Source organism: Nicotiana tomentosiformis, chromosome 3 (genome assembly GCF_000390325.3).
Source record: "Nicotiana tomentosiformis chromosome 3, ASM39032v3, whole genome shotgun sequence".
Taxonomy (NCBI): domain Eukaryota; kingdom Viridiplantae; phylum Streptophyta; class Magnoliopsida; order Solanales; family Solanaceae; genus Nicotiana; species Nicotiana tomentosiformis.
The window spans coordinates 12,608,224-12,630,501 of record NC_090814.1 but is presented as its reverse complement, the minus strand read 5'-3'; the positions used below and the strand labels follow the sequence as shown (position 1 = coordinate 12,630,501).

Sequence of the window (22,278 nt, the reverse complement as noted above, 5' to 3'; positions counted from 1 at the left end):
ACAGTAGACTTACCTGCAGGAAGAGGAACAAGCTCCCAAGTGCCACTCTCATGTAAAGCAGACATCTCGTCAATCATAGCATGTCGCCATCCTAGATGAGATAGTGCCTCACCTGTAGACTTAGGGATAGAAACAGTGGACAAAGAAGATATAAAAGCATAATGAGGTGACGACAGGCAATGATAACTTAAACCGACATTGTGGGGATTAGGATTAAGTGTGGATCGTACACCTTTGCGGAGTGCAATTGGTTGACTAAGAGGAGACAAGTCCGCAGTAGGTGCAGAATCTGATGCGGGGCGTGATTCACCTGGGCCTGATGCTGGATGTGGACGACGATGATAAGTCAAGAGTGGTGGAGCTGCAGAAGGTTGAACTGGATTATGTGGAGGAACTGAAGCTATAGGTGGTGGAGCTACAACTGGAGCTGTAGGTGGTGGAACTGGAGCTATAAGTGGTGGAGCTACAACTGGAGCTATAGGTGGTGGAGCTACAACTGGAGCTGTAGGTGGTGGAGCTGGAGTGACTGAATCTCCAAAAGATGAAACTGGTAGTACCTCAGAAATATCTAAGTGATGACCTGAACCTGTGAAGTATGATTGAGTTTCAAAGAAGGTAACATCAGCGAACATAAGGTACCGCTGGAGGTCAGGAGAGTAGCATCGATATCCCTTTTGTGTTCTCGAGAAACCCAGAAATACGCACTTAAGAGCATGAGGAGTTAACTTATCTGTTCCTGGAATAAGGTTATGGACAAAAGACGTACTTCTAAAGATACGAGGTGGAAGAGAGATCAAAGGTAAGTTGGAAAACATGACAGAGAATGGAACTTGGTTCTGGATAGCTGAAGATGGCATACGATTAATAAGATAGCAAGATGTAAGAACTACATCCCCTCAAAAAAGCAACGGAGCATGAGATTGTATGAGTAGGGTAAGAGTAGTTTCAATAAGATGTCTATTCTTTCTTTCAGCTATCCTATTTTGTTGAGATGTGTACGGACAAGATGTTTGATGAATAATTTCATGAGATTTCATAAACTGCTGTAATGGGGAAGACAAATACTCTCGGGCATTATCACTACGAAATATGCGAATAGATTCCCCAAATTGATTTTGAATTTCAGCGTGGAAGGTCTGGAAAATAGAAAACAGCTCATATCGATTTTTTATCAAAAATATCCAAGTGCACCTGGAATAATCATCAATCAAACTGACAAAGTAGCAGAATCCCAAGGTGGAACTGACCCGACTAGGACCCCAAACATCTGAATGGACTAAAGTAAAAGGTGACTCTACTCGATTATCAAGACTCCGAGGGAAATGGGAGCGAGTATGCTTACCGAGCTGACATGACTCACACTCTAGAGCTGACAAGTGAGATAAACCAGATACCATTTTCTGAAGTTTTGACAAACTGGGATGTCCCAACCGTTTATGTAATAAATCTGGTGAATCAGTAACATGACAAGTTGTAGAAGGAAGACAAGATGTGAGTCCATGTGATTTAGCAAGGATAAGGTAATAAAGTCCGTTTGATTCACGCCCGGTACCAATGATCTGCCCGTACTGCGTTCCTGTATAAAAACATGGTCATCAAGAAATAAAACAGCGCATTTAAGTGATTTGGCTAAGCGACTAACAGCTATGAGATTAAAAGGACTATTGGGAACATAAAGGACTGAATCTAAAGGTAAGGAAGGAAGTGGGCTTGCTTGACCTATTGCAGTTGCCATGGTTTGAGACCCATTGGCCATTGTGACTTTTGGAAGAGATTGAGAATACGAAATAGTAGTGAAAAGAGATTTGTTACCAGAAATATGATCTGATGCACCTGAATCAATGACCCAAGATTCAGAGGATGAAGATTGGGAGAAACAAGTCACGCTATTACCTGTTTGAACAACAGAAGCTATCTCAGAAGATGTCTGCTTACATGCTCTGTACTGAAGGAACTCAATATAATCTGCTAAAGAAACCATCCGACTATTCAAAGCATCGGTTCCCATGTCGCTACGAGATGTCTGCTTACATGCTTTGTACTGAATGAACTCAATATAATCTGCTAAAGAAACCATCTGACTATTCAAAGTATCGGTTCCCATGTCGCTACAATTTGTAGTAGTAGGGTTAACTTGAAATAGTAGAAATAAGTAACTCCGGTGAGAAAACTAAAAAAATAGCTTGAAAACACTGGTTACAACAGTAAAAACAGAACACTGTTCTGCGCCGGAACACTGTTCACGCCGGAATCTACTGTAGCTAACGGAAAAACTCAAAGTTATCGGAATGAAACAAAACCAGTGAGGGTAGGATCGGAATTACCAAGCGATCCTACTGTTCAACTGGAACTTTTTCAAAATCTGCCCGGAACAGTGCTCACGCTCCGGCGCGTGGGTCAGATATCGCCAGAATTTTTTTTTCCAGGCGCGTGAGGGCGCGTGGACGTGTGTTTTCCGGTGGGGTTGACTGGGTTTGGTCACCGGAGCCTGAGGAGTCTTGTGGTGGTATTGGTTTTTGCACAACACCAACAAAAAGTGATTTGCTTACGGACAGCCTTCTAAGTCGCCGGAAAATTGCACGGCGAAGAGGTCTTTCTTCCCGGAAGTCGCTGGAATGATGCACAACGACGGGTTTCTCACTAACGCTCTAATACCATGTGAGAAAGCACAGGAGAAAATATATTATTGATATTAGATAATAAATACAATACAAGAGGTCCCTATTTATAGCTATACACTACAAAGAGATATTACTGTTCTTCCAATGTGGGACAAAAATACACTATACATATCTGTAAACTAACAAATCACATTGATAAGCTGGAGGTGCAAGGGCAAACGACCCCAAACTCTGAAAAAATCAAGAAGGAAATCATAGACTTGTATCAAAAGTTGTACGCTGCTGAACCTGAAATATGGAGGCCAAATTACAATCTTGATAGGGGGACCTTTCTAACAGAGGAGGAACGTTTATGTTTACAAAGAGAGTTTGAAGAACAGGAAGTGGTGGAATGCCTCAAGTCCTATGCTTAAGATAAAACACCAGGACCCTGATGCCTTCACCATGTGTTTTTTTTCAGAAATGCTGGCCAAACAGTCAAGGAAGATGTCATGTTGACCCTTAAGAATTTGCACTCTAATGAATACTTTGAGAAGAATGAGGCTAGATAACTTAAAGATTTTAGGCCAATTAGCTTGATTGGAAGTGTTTACAAGATTATAGCCAAAGTCTTAACTGAAAGGCTGAAGACTGTAATTAATAAGCTTATTGGAGGTCATCAAATGGCTTTAATTAACAAGTTCATTGGAGGTCATCAAATGGCTTTCATAAAAGGAAGACAAATCATGGATGCTTCTCTTATTGCTAATGAGGTGGTTGACTCTAGACTCAAAAGCAAAATCCCAGGTGTTCTATGCAAGCTGAATATAGAGAAGGCTTACGACAATGTCAACTGAAAGTTACTCCTGAGATTAATGTCTGATATGGGCTTTGGAACTAAGTGGATTAACTGGATCCGTTTCTGTCTTAGCACTGTAAAATTCTCTATCTTGATTAATGGCTCACCCCAAAGTTTTTTCTCTTAGAAAGGGGGTTAAGGCAAGGGGATCCTTTATCCCCCTTTTTGTTTTTGATGGCAATGGAAGGGTTGAATCAGATGATCAACACTGCAAAGTCAAATGGATGGATCAATAGGTTCAAGGTGTCTAACAGACAAAAACGACTCTATCATTTTCATTTTCATGGGAACTCAACCAGAAGAGATGCTTCATCTCAGACTGATATTAACAACCTTTGAAGCTGTTGCAGGCTTACATGTTAACTAGGGAAAGAGTAAGCTATATCAGGTAAATAAAGTTCCAAATATACAGAATTTGGCTAATATCTTGGAATGTGGAATAGAGAACCTACCTACTAAATATATAGGCCTTCCTTTGGGATCCAAAAACAAGTCGTAAGAATTCTGGCAAGGGGTGATTGAAAGGAGTGAAAAAGGACTTTCAACATGGAAGAGTCAATACTTGTCACTTGGAGGTAGGGTGACTCTGGTGAATAGTGTCTTAGATGCACTGCCTTCTTATGTGATGTCCTTATTCCCAATACCAAGTAAGGTGAGGAAAAAGATTGATTCCCTAAGAAAAAATTTTATTTGGCAAGGAAATAGTGAGAAAAAGACTATTCACTTAGTCAAATGTGATACTCTTTTGTGTTCAAAGCAGGCAGGTGGTTTAGGTATCAGAAACCTAAAGGCACAGAACAACAGTCTCCTTGCAAAATGGTTATGGAGGTATAATTTGGAGGAAACAACTTTATGGAGAAGGGTGATACAAGAGAAGTATGGCCATGGAGGACCTTGGTGCACCAAACCAGTATCATCCCCATATGGAGTCGGTGTATAGAAAACAATTAGGTGACAATGGAGGTTCATTGTTGATCATTCTAGTATCAAGGTTGGAAATGGAAGAAGAGTTCTCTTCTGGTGTGACACATGGTTTGGGCACATTTCTCTAAATGATTAGTTTCCAGACTTATATAACATTGCTGTGAACCCAAGAATTTCAGTAGCAGAAGCAAAATCCACACTTGGGTGGAATATTGTTTTCAGAAGGAACTTAAATGACTGGGAGTTGCAAAGTGGCAGAATTCTGGCAGACTTTAGAAGCCTTCCAAGGTCTCACAGAAGAGGAAGATGTTTTAATGTGGAAGGGTCACAAATCAAGAACCTTTTCAGTGAAGTCTGCTTATCATTTCATCAACATTACTTCTAATCCTACTCAAGGATGGCCATGGAAACAAATTTGGAGGGCCAGGGCGCCAACAAAAGTCTTATGCTTCACATGGTTAGTAGCAATGGAAGCTGTTCTAACTCAGGATAATCTTATTAGGAGAGGAATTCAGCTACAAGCTAGGTATAGTCTTTGTGGCAAAGATGGGGAGTCAGTTTCCCATCTCTTTATACACTGTCCAGTCACTACTCAACTTTGGCATTTCTATCTTAATTTGGCTGGAATCTCATGGACAATGCCCAATAACACTGCATCTCTTCTAAGTGGCTGGAACAGTGGAGGTGCAAATATTAAATAGAAGAAATGGTGGAAAGTAGTTCCTGCTTGCATCTGGTGGGTCATATGGAAGGAAAGGAATGCTAGAGTTTTTGAAGATAGGCCTAGCTCTTACCAGAAAATTAAGCTTAATTGTTTTTTGTTATTTCATTTTTGGTGCAAAGAGAGCTATAGGGAGGATGTACATTCTTTACTAGATTTGCTAGAAGAAATGTAATCGAACAGAATAGGCTACGTAGTCTCAGATCTTTTGATTCTGAATGTGGCCCACACAATCTCTTGTAAATATTTTACTCTTTTATAAAAAATGTTACCATTATAAAAAAAACAATGTTTCATTAAGAAAATCCAAGTACATCTGGAGTAGTCATCAATGACACTAACAAAAAAACAAAATACAAAGTGGAACCAACTCAAATAAGGCCTCAAATGTCAGATGTCACTAAAGAAAAAGAAGAATACTTTATTATCAGGACGACGAGGAAACTGGGAACAGGTGTGTTTCCAATTTGATATGACTCACACTTCAAAATAGACAACTTAGACAAACAAGATACCATCTTTTGAAGTTTGGATTAGCTAGGATGTCCTAGTCATCAATGGAGTAATTCCGGAGAATCAGTAACTGGGAGTAGAAGTGCTAGCAAGGGTGAGGTAATAGAGTCCTTCATCACTGGTGCCAATCACCTGTGCCCCATCGCTGTCGTGTGTGACTATTGGATCATGGAAGAAAGTTACAGAACAGTTTAATGTACGACTTAAATGGCTAACTGATATAAGATGAAAATGGATTACTAGGAACATAAAGTACATAATTTAAGGTTAAAAAAGGAAGTGGTGTGACTTGACCAATTCTAGTTGCCATGGTTTACCATTAGCCAATATGACTGGTGGAAGAAACTGTCAAAAGGAGATACTAGAGAAAAGTGATTTGTTACCCAATATTTGTAGTGTTCTAAAATACAAGGGCATTAAGCTGGGTGTTTTACCCGACACAGGGCGAAATTGAGAGGAAGCCCTAAGGATATTTAATTTTAATATTTTATAAATTAATAAGATAAGCACGTAAATCACGAAAAAGCAAAATTCCAGCAAATTACATGGTTGATCGATGTACGAGCTAAATCAAACACGCAAAATGCAATTAAAATAATGTTTCTGAATTTGTGGCATTAAGAGATAATTAGTTATATTGATTTTGTCAAGTACAAATGATGAAGTAAATTACTAGCCATTGTTGTTAAAGGCTAAGAGGTGCATAAACTTAAAAGACATTTCGTCTTGCTTAGACAGCGATTTAGTGCATGCCCAAAGGCGCTAAGGCATGTGCCCTAATCATCCAGGGTTCTATATCGGCTTTCTCTTTATATATATGTGTGTGTATATATACATTTATGTTGTTTTTGTTAAGCAAACATAATTATTTGATTTGGAGTATGAAACTAGAGATTTAGTAAAAGAAATTAGTCAGTAGACCTGATTTAGAAACTTAAAAAAGTATCGATGCCTTTGACTAGAATGTAAAAATGATTTTTGAAGTTCATTTACATGAGTTTTGTTTGATATACTTGCGTAATAGTTGTTTGTGCTCAAGTTGGTTTTTAAAAAAAAAATGTTGTTTGTGCTTTAGTTAGTTTCTCTTCCGTTGAATATATATATGTGTGTGTGTGTGTGTGTGTTTTCTTCATTTGCATCTTTCATCCTTAAAGCTCTTGTTTTAGTAGAGCTTTGCACTAAAAGCTCCATGGAAATTGGTGCATTTCTATTTTTCACCTTTAGCAACACCGTTACATGCTAATCTTTTCTGAGTTTTTTCTGCAAATTGTCTGAACATAGGAGGATTGCAATATTTTTGCTGGGAAGCTTCTCAAAGCTTGTATTTCTTCACCAATGTGCAAAGGCATAGTGAAATCGTCTATTTTTTAAAATTTATTTTCTGATCTTAACCTACTTTTTATTTATTATCAGGCTAAGTAATTTACTAATTTTATTCGTTTTGATGGTCTCACCATATCTGTATAAACAGATATAAAACAGTTACCCGCAGGTACACAGAGAGAGAGGGAGGGAGGGTTATTACTATTTTTTGCAGCAGTGAAGATAATCAGAGTGTAATTCAACTTTTTGGCCCGAGGGCCAAGATATGTCTTCTATTTATCCATACAACTAAGATTGGCTGAAACTCAAAAGTACATAAGAGTATCATGTCTATCTGAAACACATCAGATTACATTGGAATTTGTTGGGTTTGAGTTCTTATTTACTCTTCCATTAGTTATCTTATTCCTTAGTGTCAATGTTGTTTCATGTTGATAATAGCTGGCTCAAAGTAATGACGTTCTTACTATATTCCAGGATGGCACAGTTGCTTATTTTGCCACAGAAGTTCAAGTTATCATTGTTATTGCTGTGTAAATGCTCTATGCAATCGCTGCATCCTTTATACAGAATTTGCCCATATTAAAGGGAAGTATGGATTCTGCAATGACTGTTTAAAGCTTGCTTTACTTGTGGAAGAAAACATGGATGTTGATTCTGAAGGGGTATGGATGACAATTATGCCTTTATTTCTCAAACTACATGTGTCGCTACTTATTAATTGCTGACTGTTGTTATGGAATGTTATCTGTGCAACTCATGGGAAATTGACAAAATTCAATAAGTCAATGTCTAGAGCTCTAAGCTTCACAGTATGACAATTTAGAAAAGCAAATACGTTTGTCTTTTATTCATAAGAGAAGGAAATAAAAGCAAAATATTGAAGTTGAAAGTTTCCAGCGTTAACAAGAGAAGAAGGATGTATGCATGGGACTATCATTAGCTAAATTTGAGGGGTGTTGGGTTGAATAGTCATGTAGTTGGTTCCTAAAATTTTCTCATGTTAGGCTTCCTGTCACTTGAGCAAGTGTAGTCTATCGAGCAGCATGGGAGGTGATAGTTGTTGTAATTGATGACTTGTGTTACACCGTCTATTTAACAGCTAAATTAAGCTTGGTAATGGTATTGCTCTAGAAAGAGCTAACAAAAGGAGTATGGCTATAGTGATTAGCTAGTTTTGCACCTATTAGATGGAGCAAATTTTTCAGTTAAATTATTAGGTAGAGCAATTATTAGTTGGTGGCAAAACTCTTCCATTGTTCCCAGGTTGCATTTGGAGGCTACTGAAGGAAGCTACCAAAGTAGAAGTGAGGTGACAATAGTTATAACTAACTATTGTGATTCACCCTGTATTTAGCAACTCCGCAATGCATGCTTAAATATGATATCCTTCAAAGGAAAGTTTACACACTATGGAGATGAGCTAAGAAAGTGTTATGTATGATAATGCCCATTTTCTGTTGACATGTTAATGTTGATCAGTTGTCCTGAATTTTACCAGAAGAATGAACTTATTATTTGTAAATAGGCACCTAGGTGCATATGCAGAATTACACAGATTACTGTCTCTATCAAGAAAACAAGTTGACAAGTAGATTTTGCATGGATTTTGCTTCTCTCTACTCATTGCAATCATCTAAATGGTAACATGCATTTACAGGAGTCTTGTTTTATTATTGCTATTATCTTGTTTCTCTCTTTTGCTCATATTTTTACCTTCTTCTTGGTAAGTATTTGATTGTCATTCCTGTGTGAATGGTTATTACATTCCAGGAAAGTGTCAACCTTAGAGACCGGGAGACATATGAAGGCCTGTTTAGAGAGTATTATGAAACAGTCAAGGAAAAAGAAAGATTTGACAAAAGCAGTCTTTTTGCTGCTAAAGATCGACTGAACAGGGACAATGAGTACCAACCAACCTCTAATTCAGATGAAGGTAGTGAAGAAGTGGATGAGCAGCTGGTTTCTGACTATGAAGGTTCGAATGATGGGAAACCTCACAAGCGAGGATGTAAAAAGAAGAGATATAAACTTCAGCAACAAAAATTGCAACGAAAAGTCAAATCGAAGAAAAAGGAATTTGTTGGATGGGGGTCAAAAGCTCTAGTTGACTTTCTTCAGTTTATTGGTCAAGATACTAGTGAAACATTATCCCAACATGATGTGTCCTTACTAATAAATAACTATGTAAAAAAACATGATCTTTGTGATCCAGTAAAAAAGAGGAGGATAATTTGTGATGCTAGATTACAAACAGTCTTAGGTAAGAAAAAGGTTAACATAGGCAGAATATATAAGCTCCTTGAAGTACACTTTGCCGAAAATGAGGAGAATTCGGAAGAAGAGGAGCTTGATGATGTTCTTGAAGAAAATGACAGGGAAATATTGGTGGCTTCTGAAATGGGCAAAAAGTCAGATCCAAACAAGAAACTGACAAAGAAGTATCTTACTCCAGCTCCGAGTCAATTTGCAGCCTTGGTCCCTGAAAATATCAAACTTGTCTATTTGAAGAAGAGCCTGGTGCTGGAGATGATCAAGCTGCTGCAATCAAATGAAAACAAGATTATAGGAAGTTTTGTTCGGGTGAAGTCAGATCCATGCGATTACAGCCAGAGAAACTCTCATCAGCTTGTGCAAATCACAGGTTGTTTTAACAAACGACTTCATAGTTTGGTTAGTTTTAATTAGTTGCTGACACTTTGGTAGAATGCTATGCAGAAGTCTGAAAAATGCATGATGAGGATACTTTCTTTCCCAATTTTTTGCTAATATGATATCAATTTTGACTAGGTTGTTCCCATATTTCCTTAAGATTGTTTGCTTAGTATAATTTGTATTTTCATGACATGGATAACTTGTTCAAGCATCTTAACTCTTTATGACTGCACTGCTAACTTTGAAGCTTAATGGCCTCAAGGTTGAGCCCAATCCACTAGTGATATTGTCCGTTTTGGGCTTTGGCTCGCACAATTTTAAAATGTGTCATTAGGTTCTAAGTCTTGCTTCCTTATATACCCAACATTTTTTCCGTGTTTTGTCAATGTGGGATTTGCCTAGAATGTCACATACACCCCCTTAGGACTCAGTGTCCTCACTTACATTTGCCCCACCATCATCTCAAAGATATGGGATTCGCCTAAACTCACTTGAATTGAGATTTGCCTCACCATCACCCAAGGTTGCAAGAGCCAACCCCTAGTGATAGATATTATTTGCTTTGGGCCTTAGCCAGGGAATCATCTTGTGTATAAATACGATTCTTAATTGAATTGTAGATCCGAATAAAGAATTTGCAGGTTCCCTCTCTATATTTCTCTCTGTTTACACTGTCCTTGCAAAATCTGTTCAAGAACTTTTGTTCTTCTTGAGTTCTTTAGCATCTCTGTTTGTTCTGGAAGTGCTGAGAAGCCATTGCACAATACAGCTACGATTAAATCCGTCCCCCAAGATTTAGATAGAGGGTAATGAATCAGCTAGCTTTTTTTTTTCTCTCTATTTGAAATTAGATCTGGACCCTGGTCTACCATTGGCCATGGCCCACTCCAGCTTATTGGCCGCTAGACCTAACCCTTGTGAAAAATAGTTGTCTTTGAGAAGGTAAAGCTTGAAACTAAACTGACACAAACCAAAGATTGAAGCAATTTAAATAATTTTGGGAAAGGATTAATAAGAAAAAAATCATAGAGATGTTATTCTGGTCCGACTTATACTTAAGACCATTATCTTTTGTTAAGAATTAGAATATTATTAATATTATAAGATCCTATTCCTTGTATATATAGCAAAGGTTTAGAATCCATATAAGTATGTAAATAGGAATAGGAATTAGTAGACTTATCAAAAAAAAAAAAAAGGAATAGGAATTACTAGGAGTTACTTTTCTTTTCTTTTTAGGATTACTTGCATACTTTTGTTTCCTTTTAGGATTACTTGTAAACACTATAAAAACCTCAACATGCTTGCGGGAATAATCATGCAATTCATTCTCAGATCTCTTCGTTCTTTACATCTTTCTTAAGACCTGAAGTTTTCCATACCGATATTGCTTTGCATTATCAGGCATCAAGCAAGGCTCAATTGGTAAGGGCAAAAATGAGACTTTTCTTCAAGTTTCAAATACGTTCAGAGATACTTGCTTGAGCATGCTTTCAGATGATGATTTTACATTGGTATCCTCCTTGATCTCAAGTTCTATCGCTTTAATTGCCTTCTAGAACTTTTACAGGATTCAGCATAGGACAGAGCATCTACTCTTTGTAAAATTTTAAGTTGTTACGTGTGTTCCTGTGTGCTTAAGGAGCCTTCTTGGCTGTCCCTTAAATGTATTTTTACTTTTGGCATTTCCTTGTCAGGAAGAATGTGAAGATTTAAGAGAGAAGGTGAAAGCTGGATTACTTAAAAAGCTTACTGTGGTAGGTGCTTTATTGCCTTTTATTTGATATATTTATTACTTTTAATCTTAATCCAGAAACCTTTTAATGTGTGAATGTCTTATTTAGAAATTTTCACCCAAAAGAAAGTTGAATCATCTGAAAAAAGAAGTGCTCTTTCCAGTTACACCTTAGAGAAAGTGTGGTTCCCAGCCTCATCTCTATTGCTCTTAGCGCTATAAATTGGTATCTCAAATCACAATGGAGAATCCAGGAATAGCTAAGTGATTTACAATCTTTATTCGATTCTAAATCCTTGTGTTGTTTTTTTTGATAATGGTAACAAATTTTATAAAAGAGTAAAATATTTACAAGAGATTGTGTGAGCCACATTCAGGCCCCAAAAGATCTGAGACTGCGTAGCCTATTTTGATCGATTACATTTCTTCTAGCAAAGCTAGTAAAGAATGTGCATCCTCCCTATAGCTCTCTTTGCACCAAAAATGAAATAACAAAAAACAATTAAGCTTAATTTTCTGGTAAGAGCTAGGCCTATCTTCAAAAACTCTAGCATTCCTTTCCTTCCATATGACCCACCAGATGCAAGCAGGAACTACTTTCCACCATTTCTTCTGTTTAATATTTGCACCTCCATTGTTCCAGCTACTTAGAAGATATGCAGTGTTATTGGGCATTGTCCATGAGATTCCAGCCAAATTAAGATAGAAATGCCAAAGTTGAGTAGTGACTGGACAGTGTATAAAGAGATGGGAAACTGACTCTCCATCTTTGCCACAAAGACTACACCTAGCTTGCAGCTGTATTCCTCTCCTAATAAGATTTTCCTGAGTTAGAACAATTTCCCTTGCTACTAACCATGTGAAGCATAAGACTTTTGTGAGCGCCCTGACCCTCCAAATTTGTAGTAATGTTGATGAAATGATAAGCAGATTTCACTGAAAAGGCTCCTGATTTGTGACCCTTTCACATTAAAACATCTTCCTCTTCAGGGAGACCTTAGAAGGCTTCTAAGGTCTCCCAGAATTCTGCCACACTTTGCAACTCCCAGTCATTTAAGTTCCTTCTGAAAATAATATTCCACCCATGTGTGGATTTTGCTTCTGCTACTGAAATTCTTGGGTTCGCAGCAATGTTATATAAGTCTGGAAACTGATCGTTTAGAGGAGTGTGCCCAAACCATGTGTCACACCAGAAGAGAACTCGTCTTCCATTTCCAACCTTGATACTAGAATGATCAGCAATGAACCTTCATTGTCCCCGAATTGTTTTCCATACACCGACTCCATATGGGGATGATACTGGTTTGGTGCACCAAGGTCTTCCATGGCCATACTTCTCTTGTATCACCCTTCTTCTTAAAGCTGTTTCCTCCAAATTATACCTCCATAACCATTTTGCAAGGAGAGGGTGGTGAGGTAGTTTTCAGTCGTGGTCTCCAAAGTCACATCAAATATTAAATCTACTTGCTATTGTCTTCATTTTGGTTCGCTAGCCCATACTGCCTAGCAAGCTGTCCGCTTCATTTTTGGCTTCCTTTTCAAAGAAAAACATGTCTGACTGTAAAATAACAAGGTAATGGAGGAATTTATGTGTTAAGAATTTTGTTCATACTAGTTAGAATCGAGTGAAGATTTTAAATTCTAAATCCTTCTCGTATTATGAATGATGTAAAATGAATCTCTACTTGTGGGGAGGGTGGTGAGGTATTTTTCAGTCGTGGTCTCCCGAGTCGCAACAAATATTAAATCTACTTGGTATTGTCTTCATTTTTGGTTCTCTGTCCCATACTGCCTAGCAAGCTGTCCACTTCATTTTTGGCTTCCTTTTCTCTTAGATAGTTAGTAGTTCTGTAAATAAATAGAGTCCCACATGGAATATGATTATTATATGTATTGCGTATTGTAGATTTTTGAGAAGAAGAAAAGACTTCTTGTATTTTCGTGTATTTTTTAGTTTTTACGTCCCTAAGCAAATGCATTTATACACTAGGTCCTATGACTATTTTAGGAAGAAACTAAATTACTGTCAATTTACATGAATAAAATCAAATCTCAATCAGAATCAAATCTTTTCTAATAATTAAGCCAATCAACACTCCCTCTTAAGTTGGTGCAAAGATGTCGCACATGCCCAACTTACAAACAATGTATGAAATGTCCGTTTGTTGAGACCCTTGGTAAACACATTGTTTTTCCGATGGCACATGAAACACACTCAAGACACCATTTGTAATTTTTTCCTTGATGAAGTGTCAATCAATTTCCACATGCTTTGTTCGGTCATGCTGGACTGGATTATGAGCTATACTTATGGCAGACTTATTGCCACAGTACAAGGAAAGTTTTCCTTTTTCACAGTCTCAATTCCTCTAGTAGCTTTTGTAGCCAAAAGCAGTTCGCAAATACCCTGGGCCATAGCTCTATATTCTGCCTCCTCACTTGATCTAGCAACTACACTTTACTTCTTACTTCTCCAAGTAACCAAGTTTCCTCCTACGAGCGTACAATAACCAGATGTAGATCTTCTGACATTCAGAGATCCAGCCCAATCTGCGTCTGTAAAGGCTTCTATTTGGAGGTGATCATGTTTGGAGAAAAGTAGACCTTTCCCTAGAGCAGACTTCAGATATCGCAAAATGTGAAAGACAACTTGCATATGAGAATCTCGGGGATCATGCATGAACTGACTCACCATGCTAACTGAATAGGCTATGTCTTGTCTAGTGTGGGAGAAATGAATGAGTCTTCCAACCAACCTGTGATATCTCTCCTTATCGACCGACTTTCCAACTCCGCTTTGTAACCTATGATTGCTTTCAACGGGCGATTCTGCGGGTCTGCAACCTGTCATACTAGTTTCTTTCAAGAGATCCAGAATATACTTCCTCTGAGAAAAAAAGATTCCTCTTTTTGATCTAGCAACCTCAATTCCTAAGAAGTACTGCAATTTTCCTAGATCCTTGATCTCAAATTCATGTGCCAACAACTTCTTCAATCGGGCCATCTCCTCTTTGTCATCTCTTGTCATTAATATGTCATCAACATAAACTATGAGAAGAGTGAGTTTACTCTTATGATGTCTTATGAAGAGTGTGATCAACATTGCTTTGTTGGTAACCAAAGGAAATCATTGCTTTGCAAAATTTGTCAAACCAAGCTCTAGGAGATTACTTAAGTCCGTACAAGGCTTTCTTCAATCTGCATACCTTTCCTTGACTTTGTGCAGTATCAAATTCAGGAGGAATTTTCATATACACCTCTTCTTCTAAGTCTCCATGAAGAAATGCATTCTTTATATCAAACTGTTGCAAGTCCCAATCAAGATTAGCTGCACAAGATAAATGGGTTCTTCACAGTGAAGACCCATTTGCAGCCAACCAACTTCTTGTCTGATGGTGAAGTGATAAGTTTCAAAGTCTCATTTTTTGACAAGGCCTTCATTTCTTCAATCATAGCTGCTTCCATTTAGGATCTGCAAAAGCTTCCCTCCAATTCTGGGGAATAGACACAGAAAATAGACAAGATAAAGGCTCTATAGGAGGAGGACAAAGAATGATAGGAGACAAAATTAGATAAAGTATGTTTGATGGTGCAAGATCTGACTCCTTTTCTGTGAGCAATAGGTTCATCTAGTAGAAGAAGGTTCAGCTTCGTTAGATTGCATGATGGCTTGTTCTACTCTATTTCTCCTTGAGTAAGTTTTCAAATCAGGCCTATCCAAACGCCCAATAGTCTCCCTTTGAATTCTTTCCCCAATTTCACTTTCCCATGTGACAATGTCATCAAGAGGTCCAATAATGAAACTAGGTAGAATCACCTCTTCCTCCTTACTACTCTCCCCCTAAAGAGGTGATGAGGTAATACTGAAATAGAGCTCAGATTCTCAAAAAGTAACATCTATGCTAACAAAAGATCTCCTAGAGAGAGATGATAACATTTGTAATCTTTATGTGTCGGAGAATACCCAATGAAAACACATTTTATAGCTCTAGGATCAAGTTTCCCAAAATTTCTTGTGTGGACAAAGCAAACACACCTAAAAGAACAGTATATTCATTCTTACCCTTTAAAGCTTCTAGAGGACTTTGAAAATTGAGGGTTTTAAGTGGTGAAAATTGAGGGTTTTAAGTGGCATTCTATTGATAAGATAAGCAACCACTAGAATAGCATCCCCCAATAAGGTTTTGGTAGATGCATGGTGAACATAAGAGATCTTGCTACTTCTAGCAAATGCCTATTTTTTCTTACAACAACCCATTTTGTGCACTAGTGTAAGGACAACTAGTCTGATGGACTATCCTATTGGACTCCCAATAAGCACAAAATCTTTTATCCATGTATTCGCTGCTAATTGCCAGTTCTTAAGATTTTATTTTGCAATCAAACTGAGTATAAATCATCTTATAAAATGACTGAATACAAGAGAAAACTTCACTTTTGGCTTTTAACAGATATATGCAAGTCATCCTAGTGCAACAACCGATGAAAGTAACAAACCATCGACTACTAGACAAATAAACAGTTTGGGTAGGACCCCCTACATCAAAATGAATAGTCATAAACAGAGTTGTGCTTCTATTATCACTCACAGGATAAAAGTTTCTGGTATGCTTGGCATATTCACACGCATCACAGAACAAAGATTCAAATGGAGTCCTTGAAAACAAACCGGGATATAACTTCTTCAAAACAAAGAATGATGGGTGTCTTAACCGTCTATACCGCTGTATTATTTCTTGGTTGACATCCTTCCTTTCCCCAAAAAAGGCTTGACCCGAGTTTTGAATTCCATCTAATATATACAAGTTATCATGCGATCTGCCACTGCCAATCTTTTTCCGTGTTCGAAGATCCTGAAAAATACAATGATTGGGAAAGAACTCGATTTTACAGTTTATAGCTTTGGTGATGGCACTAACAGATAAAAGATTGACAGGGAACTCAAGGACATGGGGCACGTATGATAGTTTAATATTAGGAGTACAAACGACAGAACCTTTTCCAAATATAGGTGTTAAAGAACCATTGGCTATTTTAATATTATCTCCTTTGAGACACGGAGAATGGTTTTGAATGCCTTTAAAAGAGCTTGTCATGTATCTATTTGCACCAGAATCAACAATCCAAGAATTAAGGTGAGCAGCAAAGGCAATACCTGATTGCACATAATTGGACTGCTAATGTTACCACATCCAATCACACTGTTGACAAAGGCTTTAAACCAACTTTATCTAAAGGGTTCTGTATCCAAAGCATTTCACATCTGGACTGAGCCATAACCCCGTACTTTGGTTCTACACTAGATCGAGATACTACACTTTGGTTCTTGCTCGTCCATGATATCAGATTTTGACCAACAAAGAAGCAGTAGCCCTACCCTGATGTTCTATCAGTTCTGGATCCAGCTCAATCAACATCCGCTGAGTATGCATGTGATCGCTTTACTACTTGCCAAGGCCAAGAGCTCCTTTCAAGTAACACAGGATCTGTCTTAATGCTGCCCAATGTTTGACTGTAAGTGCGGACATAAATTGACTGTGATAATACTAACTGCATAGGCGACAATTAGACAGGTCATTGTGAGGTAGTTCAATTAAAACAACTAACCTTCTCTATCCTTCCGTATCATTAAAAGGATCACCATCATTGTACATTAGGAACCATCGGTGTGCTATATGGTTTGGCTCCCATCTTTTCAGCTTCTGCAAGCAGATCAAGTACATACGTTCTGTTGAGACAAGATCCCTTTCTTGCTTATTGTTACTTCTACTCCTAAAAAGTATTTCAGCTGGCCCAAATCTTTTGTATGAAACTTGGCATATAAGAACAACTTGAGAGAAGAAATTCCTGTAAAACCATCTTCTTTGTTGACAATATTGTCAACATAAACAACCAGAGGGATAGTACCAACCGTTACTGTACTGACTGAGACTTAGGCAGAAAGCTTGATTATTCCCTCAAAGCTTGATTGGGAAAATATAGCTATTACAAAGTGTACATATTTGGTAAGTGTATAATTACATAATAAAATCCTAATCAAATCCGTAAGATCCCTAATCAAATAATCATGATTCTATGCCAATCACATAACATCTCCTAATCAAATTATCATGATTTTATGCAAATCACATAATATCTCAACAACCAACTGTTAACCATCTATTGAAGACTGAGTTGTCGCATTTGCTCATCTTCGATCCAAGTTCTTGTACTACGTCGCTAAATTTGCCAAACCGGGACTCTGCTTCAAACCATACAAAGATTCTTTCAAATGGAAAACTTTCTCGTACTCCCCTTGATCAACAGACCAGGTGGTTGCTCCATATACATTTCCTCTAGGAGATCACCATGGCAGAATGCATCTTCTATGTCCAACTGGTTTAATGGCCAGTTATGGGAACTGGGAAGCAGCTAGGGAAATAAACAAGGGAATATAAGTAGTTCCTGTCATCTTCATATGTTATATGGATAAGTTTTTGTAAATGAACAAGACAAGACTTGGTTCAGAAGTGCATTAATTGAAAGTATTAAAGATAGAGTAGAACTGAAAATGGAACATATTATTCACCACAACTGTTTAAAGTCAGCTGAACGATGGGATTGATTAGTGGGTAGATAGGATGGTGACTCTTGCCCATGTGAAAGTGAGGCAAATCTCCTCCTTTACCAGTGTATGAACCTTTCTTTGTAGTTATATTTTCAATATGTGGGGAATCCTTCTATATTTATCTCATTACAAAGAAATGATAGGTGTTTTGATTGGAGGAGTTGTTTTAGAGAAAATTAAGCTTAACTGTATTTTGTCCTCTCATTTTTGGTGTAAAAATTTGTGTAGATGAAACTTAGACTTCATTACAGTTTTTACAAATCTCCTCCTTTACCAGTGTATGAACCTTTCTTTGTAGTTATATTTTCAATATGTGGGGAATCCTTCTATATTTATCTCATTACAAAGAAATGATTGGTGTTTTGATAGGAGGAGTTGTTTTAGAGAAAATTAAGCTTAACTGTATTTTGTCCTCTCATTTTGGTGTAAAAATTTGTGTAGATGAAACTTAGACTTCATTAAAGTTTTTAGTCCTTTTAAGAAGAATCTTGGAAAGATATAACTAGGTCTCTTTTTTTTTTTTTTTTTTTTTTAATGGTTTCCAGCACACGCTTTAGTGCTTTATGCTGATGAATATACTGTTACCTTTATCAACAACAAAAAAACAAAAAACAAAGCATAAATCACTGAGTTTGGCACAACATGCATATTCATATATATTCCAGATTTTAGAATTACCATAACCCTAGATACTGCTTTGCAGGTGGAGCTCGAACAAAGGGCTAGAGTTCTCCATGAGGATATCACAAAGCATGTACAGTTACAATCTTAGTAAAATATTCTTAAAAATCATGGTAGTTTATTTCGCCCCTGCTTGAATGCGGCAGGTTCTAGGCTTCTAGCTGTATGTACTTTTTACCTCTACTGTTGTGAGATTACAGGATATGATCATGCAAAACAGATCACAATATCTTAAGCTCTTGCTCTTTTAATTTGCAAGCTCCCACTGACGCTATGTAACTTCTACTTTAGACTGGTTCACAATCTGCTTTGTAAGAGTTAACATTCCCCTCAACTTTTTAATTTTTAAGACTCTGGGTTTCGTTTTCAGTAAGTTCCATCCTAATAACTTGTACGAATATGCTTTTATATATCTATCCATGCATAAATGAATATCTTAGCGGGGAAAGGGAGATGGTGAGAGAGTGACTTTCTACATGTCTACGTTTTTTGATGTTTTCATGTTACTATTTTCTATAGCTTGCATATTCCTTTATGGGCCTGATGCTCTACATCCAACCTTCAGGCATGCCTTGTATGGTAAAATATCATTGTAAAGCACCAGATAGAAAAGGCTTTATTATCTCCACAAGTATCAAGCACCTTTTGAATTCTACCAGCTTATATTTTGCATGTTTCCACTTTCCTTGACTTTGTTACTTAAGAGCTCACAGCGCAGTTATATTTGTGCAAAGTAACATGAAAATGCCAATGCCAACTGTTTATTGCTATATTATCATCAATGTGTTTTGCAATAGATATCTGATCCCACCTTTGTTCTTATTGGTTTTTTTACCCCTCCCCTTTAATGTCAGTGGATTGCTCGAAAGCTATCTTTGTTGGAGAAACTCATTGATCAAGCAAATGAGAAAGGATGGAGATACCAATATCCTTTTCTGCCCTGTCCAAACTACAAATTAAAGGGATAACAGCTGTATGTTTTCTGTAATAGAGTAATTTAAAAAAAAATAAGGTCGGAAGATTGGCTTGGAGTTGGAACCAAAGCTTCTTGTGATCACTTGCTGGTATGACTTTATGTGGATCATTGTTTCTATTCACTGTTTCTCGTCATTCTTTCCCTCCTTAGAGCTTGAGGTGTGGCTCAAATCGTCTAAACAAGGAAACTGTTGCCTTAACCCCTTTTGTCTTTACATTTTGTGAGTATATGGAACAAAAAAAGCGTCTAGAGAATCCATCAGAACAGTCGCTATTGCTACATAATTTTCCCAGAGTGACTCCTGATGTAGCAGAGCTTGAACCTTTGGCTGAGCACAAGATCCATGACGAGCAGGAGCATCAATGCTTACGTGAGACAACCCCTTCCAAGGTTGTCAATGGTAAACAGGAAGATAGAGAAACTTACTCAGGTATGATTATATTCTAGAGGTTAAGAACTTGATGAATTTCTTTTTCTTTAGTGAAATTTTTCTGTAGCCTCATAAGAAAATTTGTGAGCTCTTATCTAACCTTTACTAGCTCTCATCTCAGCGGCACCAAAGAAGACAAAATGTCCATCGATTTTGAAATTCTTACCTTGATATTTGAGTTCCATATTTTCTTTGTAATATTAAAACCAATTACAATATATTGTTTTAGGTAGCTCAGATTAGCAAGATTGAATTGATTTAAAGTTGTATTTGCTCATATGTATATAGTTTGTGTTTTACAATTTAAAGAAGCTTCTATCCCCTTGACAATCTTTTTGCCGAACATTTGGTTATTTGCATAGAACTAGACAAGTGGAACTCCAAGTTTAGCAATCTTTAAAGCTGTTTTTCCTGTTGTGTACAAAATGATGCGTGCAGTGGGTAACATTGAAGCATTTTCAAACTTAAATTACAGAACCAATTTGGAAAATATTCTATGTATTTTTTGTAAATAAAAATCGTTTTTGTAACATACTTTTCTAACTTTTCAGAAAGGAACGCACAGCAGTATCATGCATACTCTCCAGAAGAAAAGGCTGAAATTAATGTTTTAGAAGAGCCTCATCAGTTCACAGCAACTGATCCAAACAGATCAAAAACATCCTTACTGCAAGAAATCTCAGAGCTTAAAGCAGCTTCTCAAATTGAAGTAGACGCTTCGCTTAGCAATAATGATCAAAAGGTAAATCAGCAACTGTATGGTAATATGGCACCAACAACAGTAGAAAGTCAAAAGCTGGAAAGGATTGAAGTTATAGATTTGAGTAATGATGATGAGGCCAAATTGGGTGTTGCAGCTGAGGATCTAGACATGCGTATATGGCATATTTCTGGCCAAAATGAAAAGTATTCACTGTCATTGCTTCAACGTTGGGTCGAGAAGACTCCTTCTGCCTGTAAGTTCAAAGTCTGGAAAGAAGGTCAAAGTGAAGAAAAGGCTATCTTGTTGAGCAAAGCTATAAACCTGGTTTTACCACGGAAATAGGCGTCAAGATACCAGTAAAAGTATCGAATCATATGAGAGGTATTTTGTACATAAGAACTCTGATCAAGCTCGCATTTTCATGTCTCTTATGTAGATAATTATAGCAAGTCTTCCAACCATCTTTCTACATGAACCGTAAGATCTGCCTGTAGGAAAATTGTTGCAAGTGTCTATAGTGAGTGCACAGGTGAGGCCAAGTACATACCAGATGCAAAGATATCACCATATATACAGTTTGTGTCACCTAGCACTGATAGAGGAAACTTTTTTCTTCTTTTCTATTTTCCTTTAGTACATTACATGGTCTAATCTTCTCTTATTTAGATACCAAATGCTGCAGTCTGCATCTAACAATGTGATGGATCATAGTTTATTCAACAATGCCTTGCGAAAACTTGGGCAGATTTTGCCTTTTGTGTAAGTGGGAGTGTACCAAATGAAGATTGTTCATGTAATTATCAGTTGATCCTGACATACCCTCCAGGTTATGAAACAGCTTTATTTTTAAGTTTGATATCAATGAAGAGAAGAAGTACTAGTTCTCTTGATTATGAAAAAGTTGTTGGCGTTCGTTTGAAGTTTTCCCAAAGCTGAGTTTGTAAACTCAGTTTAGACGTTTATTGTGTAAGTTGTTTGGGATCTATTGCAACAAGAGAGAAGGTAGCTAAACCTTTCTTAAGCTCCAAAACTCGTTTTCCCCACCTTTTTCTGTGGATCAAGTGCTTACTCTGAGCATGGACTGGTAACATGAATTTGAGTCTCTAAGAAACTCTGAAACTTAGATAATTCAAGAAAGAATTCAAGAACTTCATGCTCTAAATTCTTGTCAAGATCCTGTTGAGAAAAAAACGTCTATTAAAGTGTTAACCTTCAACAAAGAAATTAGAACAAGAATAGATAAATAAGAACGTGACCTCTAAAAGAGCCTCTCTACCTCTCTAGGTAGGGGTAAGGTCTGCGTATACACTACCCTCCTCAGACCTTACCTATTTGTTAACCTCTAAAAGAGTAACTAAAGACAACATATAAAAGAGTTAGTATATGAAACTAATCATCTTCTTTTAAAACCAAAGATATCAAGAACGAGAAATGTTTTACCCCCTAAGTATGAAACGTGCAAGATTGAAAGATAAATCCCAAGAAGACAACACTCAAAAGTGCAAAGAACAACACTTAATCAGCATTTGATAGATTATCCAACCCCGAGCA

At 37.3% G+C, this 22,278-nt stretch overlaps 1 protein-coding gene across 1 annotated transcript in view; it reads left to right on the top strand.

Annotated features, from left to right (window-relative positions):
* Positions 1 to 21,627, top strand: part of LOC104087462 (uncharacterized protein At5g08430-like) — a 45,824-nt gene extending 24,197 nt beyond the window's left edge. Inside the window, exons 5-12 of the mRNA XM_070196717.1 lie at positions 7,418 to 7,605; positions 8,714 to 9,584; positions 11,000 to 11,109; positions 11,293 to 11,352; positions 18,641 to 18,691; positions 19,473 to 19,545; positions 19,812 to 20,024; positions 20,576 to 21,627. Coding sequence (XP_070052818.1) covers positions 7,418 to 7,605; positions 8,714 to 9,584; positions 11,000 to 11,109; positions 11,293 to 11,352; positions 18,641 to 18,691; positions 19,473 to 19,545; positions 19,812 to 20,024; positions 20,576 to 21,069 — 2,060 coding nt within the window. The 3' untranslated portion in view covers positions 21,070 to 21,627. The remainder of the gene's footprint in view (positions 1 to 7,417; positions 7,606 to 8,713; positions 9,585 to 10,999; positions 11,110 to 11,292; positions 11,353 to 18,640; positions 18,692 to 19,472; positions 19,546 to 19,811; positions 20,025 to 20,575) is intronic.
* Positions 21,628 to 22,278: the final 651 nt, after the last annotated feature.